The following is a 12,345-nucleotide window of genomic DNA, read 5'->3' on the forward strand; positions in this document are numbered from 1 at the left end:
GATATCGGAGCTCACGCGTTGAGTGGTTCGGACATTTACTGTCTGCTGTCGCGCAGCCCCTGGCACTGAATGACAGTTGTCGTGTGATCCTCCAGCCCAAACAAGCTTTCGTGGTGACTTGCGTGAACAGAAGTAGACATTTTCACTTTGAGGTCATGTCACGCCGAGAAGTTTTGGGCGCCATTTTTTATATATATAACTTTTCATTTTTCTTAGGAGCGGAGGAGGGCCGATTCCCGGAAGCGATTATTATTGCTCTGTTTGTTCGCTCCGGGACAAAGTCTAGCAATCCTTCACTAAAGCTCTAGTAGCTAAAGGTCGTCCGCTACGTTTCTGTTTTCTCCTGGAGATCGGTCTTTCGTTACGCGACCGCGTGACAGCGTCAAATACAAAAATCACGGAAAGGTGACGTGTTTCTGTCGCGGTCAACGTGATGGCGTACGAGTGACACAGAACTATAAGAGACCCTTTGGCAGGAGTCGTGAGCCTGTTAACTTTTGTCCGCCTTTTGCGAAAGCAAGTTAACTGGTAAAGATGACACTGTTATCGATAAGCTTCGTTGCTCTGTATCTAGCAGTACTCACGCTCCAAACAACGGCCAACGACGACTGGCACCAAAGGCGTGTGCAAAGTCCCATATTCGACGAAATCAACGGAATACGTAAGAAATATCGGGTTAGTATATAATTCGGCCCAAGTAGCAATAACTATATGAAAATGTTATCAACTTTGATATATATTACCTAGTATATGGTTGTCCCACCATGGAGTTCCAAACGAATCAATCGATGCTAGGCAATGCATGGAAAGATGCAGCCAAGAGCCAACTTATCTTTACAAATGACCTTGCAGAAACAAGTATCTAACCTTGGAGAATACAATTCTTTAGTAAAAGTATCGTCATTGGACTCAGACTTGCCTTGCTCAATCTTGGTCTATCCATGCAAGTATTCTTTTTTAAATTTCCTCTGAGCTATTTGAGGATGTACAGCATATCCTAAGCTCGGAGAGCATTGCTCCGTGCGCAAAAACAATCGCGAATTACTTGTGAAAAGGTATCACGAGTATATTTTATTGGCACGCACATACTGTTTATATTTTTTCTGAAGAGCTTTTGTCACCAGCTAACCACTGTCAGAAAGTTATCGCTCTTTCTTGAAAGGACAACGCAGGACAATTTCTATGACAAGTGTGCACGCGTCAACTGCCAGCGACCTTCCCCGTGTTATATATATATATATATATATATATATATATTGTGAGGAAATGTTTAGGCAATGTTCTTTTTTTCTCCAGAGTGAGAGCCGCACATCAGGCCCCAAAACGGTGATGATGAGTATGTGCAGATGAGACTACGAAGCGTATGAATAATGCCCAGACTCACATTAATTTTCCCGCACGCGCAAGTGGCCAGCCAGGCTGCCACTTAGCCATGAGGCAAACGCCGAACGAATCGTTTGAGACGCGAAACGTGAACGATCTCCGAACCACGATAACGATGTTCCGAAGAAGCGTCTACGGGAGTAACGCGATAGTTCACGGGGGATGCTTGTTCATTAATAATGTAGGGTCCAAGGAAGCGGGATTCAAACTTCTCACACAGACCGGGTACACGAATGGGCGTCCAAAGGAGCACTTCCTCTCCAGGACGAAAGGAGACGTTGCGATGAGAGATGTCGTAATGTTGCTTGCCATCCAGCTGACTGACTTCTGTGTTGAAGCGAACACGTTGACGGTATTCCTTAAGTCTCGAGACGAACTGCTCGGGTATACTTGCCGAAGTGTTAGTTTGGGCATTCAAGAAAGCAGCGTCGATGGTGAATGCCAGTGAACGGTCGTAAACTAGGTAAAAAGTCAGTACCCCGTAGTTCGTTGGATAGCGGTGTTGTGAGCAAACGTCACAAAAGATAAAAGTTTGCCCCAGTTGTCGTGGTTTGGCCCGGTATACATTTGGCCTGATAACATATCTGCTAGTGTGCGATGAAATCGCTGTTAAGCCATTTGTTTGACTGTGATATGCGGGTGTAGTCTTATGAACTGTGCAACAAGCTCCGAGTACTTCTTCGATCACTGTTGACATGAAAGTCTTGCCGCGGTCACCTAACAGTACACGAGGTGCACCATGACGCAGCGCAATGGCATCCAGAGAGAAGGTGGCAACGTCTGAGGCCGAACTAGAGCGTAGAGGAGTGGTCTCTGTGTAACGTGTGAGACGATCAACAGCTGTCACGATCCATCGATGACCTGCCGGTGTTATGGGCAGAGGGCCGACTAGGTCTATCCCAATGATGGCAAAGGGTGTCTCGGGACATGGAATGGCTTGTAAAAGGCCAGCAGGAGGCGAAGTCGGTCGCGCCGTTGACACTGGACGCAAGAAGCGACGTACTTGGCCACAAAGGTAGACGTGCCTGGTCAAAAGAAACGGCTCCTAACGCGGTGGTAGGTTTTCTGGAAACCCAAATGGCCAACAGATGTGTCGTCGTGAAAGGCTTCAAGGACTTGTGTGCGCAGCGAACCTGGAGGAACAGGTACTCAGTGGTGTCCATCGGAGTTGTAAATGTAGCGGTGCAGCACATCGTTGTCGAGCTTAAATAGTTGCAGTTGTAGACGTAATCTAGCAAGTAGTTACGCACAGGCGTTGGATAATGCTGTTGTAGTAGGGATCAGACCGTTGACACGAGGTGAGCTGAGAGACGCGATTGGAAGATAATGTGCCAGTAACCGCTAGAGGTAATGATGGAAGTGGAGACTTAGTCTCATCATCAAGTGGCAAGAAATGGAGAGATGTACTCAAAGATAATATTGGCAGGGGAGCGAGAGAAAGCGTCGGCATCTTAAATCTTTTTCCCAGACTTGTAGACAACGTCAAAATCTTACTCTTCTAAACGGACCACCCAGTGACCAAGGCGTCCAGAAAAATTTTTCATTAACGACAAGCATAAGGCGTGGTGGTCGGTTATGACCGTGAAGTGGCGTCCGTAAAGATATGGTCGAAATTTTTGTACGGCCCAAACGACTGGGAAGCATTCCTGCTCTGTGATCGAGTAGTTCTTTTCGGCAGCCGTTAATGCGCGACTGGCATTGACAACAACTCTTCCTCGTGAGGCGGTATCACGCTGTATAAAGACAGCACCTATCCCATGGCCACTGGCGTCGGCGTGCAAACAAGTTGGTGCGTTCTCATCGAAGCGACATAGGACAGGGCCTGCGGTAGATGCTTGCTTGAAGGCTTGGGAAGAAAGTTCGCAGTCGTCTTTCCAAGGGAAAGCAGTGCCTGACGTGAGCAGCTTGTGCAGTGGCGACTCCATGGCAGCAAAATGACCTATGAAGCGGCGGAAGTAGGATGTCAGGCCCAAGAAACTTCTTAATTGTTTTTTATTTTCAGGGCGAGGGAAGCGAAGCATGGCAGTAACCTTGTCGGGATCTGGTCGAACGCCATATTTACTGATAAGGTGGCCCAATTCTATGTTGTTCTTTCTGGCAAAATGGCATTTCTTTGTGTTGAGTTGGAGTCCAGCGTTAGAAATGCACGCGAAAACTTTGTTCAAACGCTCAAGGTGCTGACAAAAAGTTGTAGAAAAAATAACGATCTCATCTAAATAACACAGACTGGTCTTTCGCTTAAGGCAGCTTAAAACTGTGTCGATCATTCGTTCAAATGTTGCAGGAACATTACATAAACCGAAGGGAATGACGTTGAACATGTAAAGTCCATCTGGTGTTGCAAAGACTGTCTTGCCCTTGTCCGGTTCGTGCATGGGGATTTGCCAGTACCCGGATGGGAGGTCTAGACTTGAGAAATATTCTGCTCCCTGGAGGGAGTCAATGACATCGTCGATTCCTGGCATCGTACATAGGTCTTTGCGCGTGATCTAATTAAGGGCTCGATAATAGACGCAAAATCATGCAGAGCCGTCTTACTTGCCAACCACCACAACTGGAGACGATCAAGAACTGGACGATGACTGAATAATGTCTCTTTTGAGCATGTCATCAACGCTATCCGCAATGATTTTCCGTTCTCCGGAAGACACGCGATACGGGCGGCGGCATACAATCGAACTGCCTTCGGTTTCGATGCGATGTACTGCGACGGATGTGCGCCCCAGAAGCTTGGAGTGAACGTCAAATAAGGCGCGGTGTTTTTGCAGTAGTGCTAAAAGGTCTTCTTTCTGCGCAGCAGTTATACCAGGATTTATCGCGGCCGTTAAAGCAGCGGCAACAGTATGATCACCATTTGTGGTAGACAAACGTGGTGATTCCGTGTGAGGCGGTACCAGCGAAAGAGGTTCCATGTCAGTAAAGTAAGTCACAGTGGTGCCCTGGGAGAGCACAAGTGGCGAAGAAGTAGGGTTACGAACAGCGGCGAACGCTGTACCACCCTGAAACCATACCAGACTAAGGGTAAGGCTAAGCCCACCAGAAATGCAGCTACCGCTCGGCGGAAGGAACACATCACCGTTAACAATAGTGTCGGAGGTCGCTGTGAGAATATGCTCATTGCCCACGGGAATGAAACAGTCGGTAGACGTGACGAAACGTAGGCTGTGAGCATCGACGGCGGACGAAGATTCAGTGTCCGTCATATGAATAGTTCGCTGACGGCAAGAGATGAAAGCTGAGGCAGGACAGGAAGTCCCATCCCAAAATCATCGCGTAGGTACACGAAGATAGTTGTAAGGATGATATCAATGAAAACACACGCAGTGCAAACACCGGAGGGCTGTACAAGAACTGCATTAGCACAACGAAGGGGAGGGCCATTATACCGCGTCTTCCCTTTTCGCAATCGAGAACACAAGTCAGTACTAATAACGGAAAGCGATGTTCCTGTGTCAACCAAGCCTTCGGTTCGGACACCTTCAACACACACCAAAGTACATCTGACGGGCGCTCTGGAGGAGTTTCAAGTTGTCCAAAAGATGCGGCTTTCCCTCCTGAAGCTGCAACATTTAGTTTTCCGGGCGGTGATCGGAGGACGAAGTAGCCGGTCGAAGAGGGGGAGAGGAGCGCCGCATCGGTGATGGAGAGCGACGACGCGGGAAACGCAATGAACCGGCAGCGTTGAATTCCTGCGGAGATGGGGAACGTCGTAGATAATAATTGTAGTAAGAATCAGACATTGTGGTATAGGGCCAGAAAACTCATCCTTTTCAAACCCGTCATAGTCACGCCTTTCATCTTGCTGACGGCGTCGGCAAAACCCTGAAATGTGGCCGCGGATGCCGCAATAGTAGCAGACCAGTCGAGGTGGGCTCCATGCGTTGTAAGACGGAAGAGGCGGTGTTCTTGTAGTAGGGACCCATGCGGTGCAGGTGCCTGTTGTGGTGGCTGCTCGGAGGGTGGCACTTTAGAGGCAAACCGAGCGTACGTTGGCGTAGGGATAGGGTGCGGGCTCGGGACTTGAGGGCAGGTCACGGCAGCTAGCTCTTCCCTCACGATATGGTGCAGGCCGCCACCAGGAGGCGTCATATGGACCTCCGAAGGGGTTGACGAAGCTTAGGCGTGCAGTTCCTCACGAATGATGGAGCGAATCAAGGCACGCAGCTCGCTGTCGTTGGACGCCTTGAAATCACATGCGTCAGGGTGTAAGCGGAGCATATGAAGCTCATCGAGACGTTGACACATACTGTTACTGATGATGTCTGCGACGGTAGTGGGGTTCAGTACTACAAGAGTATTGAATGCCACAGTCCCAATACCCTTGAGCAAGTGGCGTACACGGTCACTCTCTGCCATCTATGTGTCCACGCGGCGGCAGAGGGCGAGGACGCCCTCTATGTACGAAGTGTACGACTCGCCCGAGTGCTGAACATGCTCAGCAAGCTGCTTCTTGGCGATATCGGAGCGGACAGACGAGTTCGCGAAAATCTGGCGTAGATGGTGTTTAAAGGTGCTCTAGTTGACGAAATCACGCTCATGATTGTAAAACCAAGTTTTCGCGACGCCGGCTAGGTAGAAGGACATTTTTCATGTAGGTCTTTAAAAATACATTAGCACATTGCGAATGTGAAAAAAACAACATTTGTTTACCCTTTAGATACTACGGCTGGATGCTGAAGGCAGCATGTACATGAAAATGGAGATTCTGGATCTTCAAGTCATCTCATCAAATTCGAAACGCACTCTACGGTTGCTTTTCTTCGTCTGTGACGACACATTGATCTATATGAAATTTAGCGTCAATTTTCACAAAACCTCGCACAACCTCAAACACACACACACACACACACACACACACACACACACACACACACACACACACACACACACACACACACACACGCACACACACACACACACACGCACACACACGCACACACACGCGCACACACACACACACACACACACACACACACACACACACACACACACACACACACGCACACACGCACGCACGCACGCACAACAGCGCAGCGTCGACATGCTTCTCTTTGTAACTGTCTTGTTTGTACATTTCAGAAAAAAAGCGTAGGACAGCCTTGCAAGGGCACCGACGAATGCTACCCGCGGCTCTGCTGCAGGCAACGGGGAGGAGCAAAAACTTGCCAGGCGCTATCTAGATTCGGCCAGAAATGCACAAATGATCAACTGAAAGGCGGATCCTACTTGGGTCACTGCCCTTGCGACAGCAGAGCTGGTAAGCAAGTAGTTGTATGTCCCCACCGTGCCCCGGGATCCTCGCAATTCTCACAGCCCGGACATTGTTTATACGAGTTCCTCCTTCAATGAAGCTCATCACGCAATGCCGCTTATTACCTTATGGTGACGCTGATTATTTATTTCTGTGGGAACGCGGTCTCAACGAACGACGCGATGCGTAACGATGAGCAAAGAGGACGTTTTGAGAAGCGCAGTGTGGCTGTACTTAGCTGGTTTTGTGTCAAATAATGACAGGAAGAAGAGGAAAAGGAAGGAAAGGTAGGGAGGTCAACAAGACGCACTTCCGGTTTGCTGCTCGGTGCAAGACGCGCACATGTGTTGCAACTTTTCCGACCGTTGTCGTCGGTTCTATAGCGAGATAATCACGTCTAATCGCATTGCGCGCGTGACGCGAATAGTGGCGCAGATTCGGGAACGTGCTCGAGCACCAGCGATTGCGCTATCATATTACCCAATACAATATTACCCAAGACAGTTCACCTATCAATGTACGCAGACGATATTTCTCTTTGGTCTTCTGCGGTGACTCGTTTTCAAGCACCTGCAAGAATTCAGCAGGCAGCAACCCTAACGTGTTCGTACATCTGCAAACAGGGCCTTAGTGTGTCCATCGAAAAATGCTCGTTGATCGCGTTTACGCCCGAACCCATGGCACCGTACCCCGTTTCTCTCGATGGTCTGGCTATCAAATAGGAGAAGTCTCTCCGATATTTAGGTGTGATTATTGACAGGGACATTTCATGGAGCCCCCACTGCACCTACCTGAAGCGGAGACGGATTCAGATTGCGCGTACACTGAGGTTCCTGTGCGGAAAAGCCTGGGACACGTCGGCACGGTACATGCTGCAGCTGTACAGAACACTGTCTCTGGGATTTTTACGGTACAATTTGCCGGTTTTGGTGACATTTGAAAACAAACATTCGTACCCTCGAAAGTTTGCAAGGCCAGGCCCTACGGGCATGTCTTGGTCTACCACGATGCATCTCAACTTACACGACAATCATAATAGCTAGAAAGTACTTGGTTCATACATATATAACGATTGACAATCTTAGAGCACAAACACACACACAAAAAACGACACACTCACGCTGCGAATTGATGCAGCAGATACCCGAAAGAAGAACCGAGCGCTTTGCGGTGTTTCAGCGATTCTGTCAGATATTCCACAGGCGTCAAATGCTATGCAGTAACATAAACATGTCATACGGTTGGTCAAAGGAATTTTTTCAAAGAGGTTGCAATGTAAAACGAATTTTCAGGTTTTACGTGCCAGAACCACAATCTCAATATGAAACACGCCGTAGTGGAGGACTTGAATTAACTTGGACCACCTGGGGTATTTAACGGGCACTTAAATCGAAGTACATATGTATTTTTGCATTTCTCCCCCATCGAATTGCGGACGCCGCGCCGGGATCGAACCCAGGACATCGAGCTCGGAAGCGAAACCCCATAGACACTCAACTAATGTGGCGGTTGTTTTCCGAAAAGATAGACAAGAATTGCGGATGGCGTGACATTTAAACATTTTTTAAGCGTTTTCTTTTTTCATCTGGAGAGCGTCCCGGAAGAACAAGACATCCTTATAATCTATGAAACAGTCTGTAGGGATGCCGCGGTCTTCTGGGACTCTCTGGGATGCCGCGGTCTTCTCTCACTCCCCGCACCTTCTTAGCGTTACAGTTCAGGAACTTGATTTTCAGTTAGGGTTCATCTACTTGCTTTAATCTATGTTTTCGTCTCTGCATCAAGAAACGCTACCTGTCAAAACCGTGGTTGGAGAGAAGGGGGCGTTCCTGGACCCGCATTCGACAATGTGCCGCTTGTGTCCGCTTGCTGAAACAGCTGACCACTGTCGCGTAGCCTTCACGCTTGGTTACTTGTGCGGGGTTTTGGTTCCCTACATAAGCTCTGTATCTAGTGGTGGCGACCATAAGCACGTATGCTTTCTCGTGAACTCATATCTAAACACAGTGGGAATACATTCGTCTGAAACTCAGCTTTCTTTTTTTTTTGCGGTGGGCATGCGGGTTTCGTTCTTTCGAAACACGATTGGGAGCGGTGCCACCTAGAAGCGTAGAAGCCCTGTTGCGTCATTTCTTCTGGTGCTCCTCTTGAAAGTTAAAAACAAAAAAAGGAGAGAGAACCACATGAAAGACATCTTGGAAACAAATTCATTGGCTGTGCCTAAAGCGCTCTGCAGCTTTTCATGGACGGCGTACGTACTAAACTAAAACGGATACTTAAGATTTCGCATTCTGCAACCTAATTAATTAGCTTACTAATCGCTCTCGAAAGCAGTGTGTAACTCGACACTACTAAAAACCAATACCGATTTTAAATAATGGTACACGATATATCGTGCACCATTATTCAAAGTTTATTTCAAGTTACGTCAGACACAATGTATAGACGCTGTCGAACCTCGCAAGTCACGGTCACCACATTCCGGGAGGAATCGCTAAGAAAGCATCGCTCTAAAAGAGATGTTTTTTTTTTTTGTCGTTCGCAGGCGCAAGATGTAAACAACGCTATCTGTGACGTCTCAATTCTTTCTTTGTTCATTTTTATTTTTTTTTTATTTTTTTTCAGGTCACTGCTACATGTTTAGGGGCCGGAGGTTCGGCGAATGTTCGTATGCCAAGCGACGCTGACGTGGCAAAGATAACCTTAACCATATATTATACACTGCCGTGTATCGACTCACTGACCTGCGAAGCGCCATTTCTTTCACACAAACAATAAAAAGCTTTTTTTTGTTTTGATGTTGCATGGATCAGCCGTCTCCGCTGTACTTCCCCTTCCCGGGTGTGAACAGGAAGGGTGGTACGCCATCATCATCAGAGCGACCACCACTGTCTATAATTTACCCTGCCGTGCGCACCCGCTTGGTCAACGGAAACATCGACGACAGATATCGTCGTCTATACCATCGCTGATATCAATCAGATTACCATAAGCTTTATCATCATAAATCCTGATTTAGTGAAGCTCGCGTCCGGGCAGTACTTCGCGTTTTTCACCGTTAGATCGTTCCTTAAAATAAGTACTTACATGATACTTTCGACACTTCATTCTGTGCATTAATTGACGGTCCTCCACATCTAAACACTAAAAAAAAAAAAAGAAGAGCTGGCGAGCCTCCGAGCACCCAATCAACGCTCTTGGTGGGACTTCTTTAAATTTAACCCAGCTGTCGGGAAGACACACAGTGGCAATCAGCGGTGGAGGTTAGTCAAGTTCTCATTTTTTTAGATCCACAGTAACGAAAATGAAACAAACAATGTTCAGCACTGTGCCGAAGGAGGCGAATGGATGGAGAGACGATAGAGATATAGGAAGGAAGGAAAGGGAACAGTTACCGACGGTTTTCCTTCGGTTTCATCTCCTGTGCACCGTTGTAACATCTATAGGTGCGACGCCTGCGGCACTGCTGGTGGCGCTCGTCACCACGTCAGCGTTCGCAGAGGTCTCCAGCGCAGTGCTAAACCTTGCTATCGTTCTCAGCTCTTCACCTTCGGGCAAAACTGCTATTCTGCTGCTTTTTCGCGTCATCAGTAAGAACTCCAGCAGGCGTTTTATATACTGTATGCTATGCGAAATAATTTTGCTGCGACAGCTATCTGCACCATTTTATTTCGGAAGTTTGCCCAATGACACGAACGATTATGTATACAAATTCAGGCTATATATGTATATGCATGTATGTATATGTATGTATATGTATGTATATGTATGTATATGTATGTATATGTATGTATACTCAACGATACACATCAGACAGGGTTCGACTGTCGAGCGCATGGAGCATATAGTCTCCACACGAGCGCGGTCGTGCATAGTGCTGACATAGCAGGTAGCGCTGCGACAGCTGTTAAAAGCTCGAAACAGGTTTTCCAATGTTTGTCCGTCTTTTACGCTACACTTCTATCGTCTCGCCGTCGCCACCATGCCATGTTACCAATGTCGCATCGTTAGGCCACCTCCTCATATTCAGCATCGCCCTCGTCACAATCATGGCAAAAAAGAAAGAATTCTGCAAAAATCATCGACGATAATTGTCTAAGTAAGCGAATAGCCAGACGCTTATAGAAAGCTACTCGATTTATTAAATGAATGACGCCCTAGAAGGCGTACGTTTATTTCAGTGAGGACATTTAGGTGGGGTTTGTCGTTTCACTCCGCAGAGAACGGAGTCGTTAACCATGCAGCACACAGGTAGCGCTGGTATCAGTTTCTATGCACATAAGACGATTCGTTCACGTGTTTGTTATCTCCAGTGCTGAGAGCGCGGACATAGAAGGCGACTGCCACGCTCCTCTCACACGGGCAAGTAGAGCAGCGGCAGATGAGGAATGCTGTCCTTTCTGATGGCTTCAATGCAGCATGTAAACCTTCAGGCGTTACAGTATCACCATGTCAACTTCTTTCTTATGCCGACATAATATAAGAGGTTGAAATAATGCAGATCTATATATACAGACAAGCTGGCTGTCTCCACAATAGCTAATGTTTTCTTTTTTTTCTCGCTTGCCATCACCTTTACATGTCTGGCGCACTTCTTGTTCACTTGTATATAGCACAAAGTTCGAAAAGATAACAGCGAATCTATATGAAGTAAGGCAGACAATCAAACTCGGCTTATTGCGCGCACGTATCAAGCACTTCGATGCCTTTTTAGCGAATACTTCCCGCATTTCCTACGAGTGAAAGCAGAAACACGTGAAACGATCCGCCACGTGTCGTGTTAGTGGTCAAATGTCGAATGAACAATTGTCAGCCTTTTCATATTTGCGACGTCGAAGGTCGAGCGTCGCTGCAAATGCTGCTCGGAAATACTCGCTCAAATGTTAAAGAATCCGATAACGGTTAGTCGTTATCGGCTACTCCACGAGATCCTAATGAATGCTTTTTTGAAAGCTAGATGATATCGAGAAATTTCACTGGAAGCGCAGTACCGCGGATGGACAGCATACAGGGTGTTCCAGCTAACTTGGACCAAGATTTTGAAAAAAAAAAGAACCTATGCGTTCTTCAGAACAGAAATCGCGTGGATGTTGTTAGCGTTTATCTAAACATACAGTACCATTTTTTGCGCGTCTTTCTTTGAGTAATTAGCCGAGATAAATGAATTAACTTTTTAAATATAGCTTGAAACGTTCAGGCGTTTATTTATTTATTTTGTACGGCCAGCCTGTTTTCAAGGCCCTAGGCAGGAGTGGGATATACATAATAATAATAATATTTGGGGTTTTACGTGCCAAAACCACTTTCTGATTATGAGGCACGCCGTAGTGGAGGACTCCGGAAATTTTGACCACCTGGGGCTCTTTAACGTGCACCTAAATCTAAGCACACGGGTGTTTTCGCATTTCGCCCCCATCGAAATGCGGCCGCCTTGGGAGGAATTCGATCCCGCGACCGCGTGCTCAGCAGCCCAACACCATAGCCACTGAGCAACCACGGCGGGTGATATACATAAAGGGTTTAACAACCTAATAACACATGAAACACAAGAAAGAAAAAAAGAAAAAAAAGAAGTGCGAACAAGCAAAGCGTCATCTCCTTACAATTCAAAGAAGAAACAATACAAAATAGGAAGAAAGAAAGGAAGGAAGATCTCAAAGAATTCTTCAATACAGCACATGTTTACTCAATGGCTTGTTTACACATGTTTA

General features: G+C 47.0%; 1 protein-coding gene across 1 annotated transcript; it reads left to right on the forward strand.

Annotated features, from left to right (window-relative positions):
• The first annotated feature begins 471 nt into the window (after positions 1–471).
• Positions 472–9,428, forward strand: LOC142557471 (uncharacterized). Its single transcript, XM_075669347.1, has 3 exons — positions 472–675; positions 6,463–6,640; positions 9,260–9,428. The coding sequence occupies exons 1-3, from the start codon at positions 535–537 to the stop codon at positions 9,319–9,321; spliced, it is 381 nt and encodes a 126-aa protein (XP_075525462.1). The 5' UTR covers positions 472–534; the 3' UTR covers positions 9,322–9,428.
• Positions 9,429–12,345: the final 2,917 nt, after the last annotated feature.

The sequence above is a fragment of the Dermacentor variabilis genome, chromosome 9 (assembly GCF_050947875.1).
Source record: "Dermacentor variabilis isolate Ectoservices chromosome 9, ASM5094787v1, whole genome shotgun sequence".
Taxonomy (NCBI): Eukaryota; Metazoa; Arthropoda; class Arachnida; order Ixodida; family Ixodidae; genus Dermacentor; species Dermacentor variabilis.

Coding starts and splice junctions, on each gene's coding strand:
- LOC142557471 (XM_075669347.1), top strand. CDS start 535: ATGACACTGTTATCGATAAGCTTCGTTGCTCTGTATCTAGCAGTACTC. Junction 676..6,462: donor GAATACGTAAGAAATATCGG/GTTAGTATATAA, acceptor TGTACATTTCAG/AAAAAAAGCGTAGGACAGCC. Junction 6,641..9,259: donor CCCTTGCGACAGCAGAGCTG/GTAAGCAAGTAG, acceptor ATTTTTTTTCAG/GTCACTGCTACATGTTTAGG.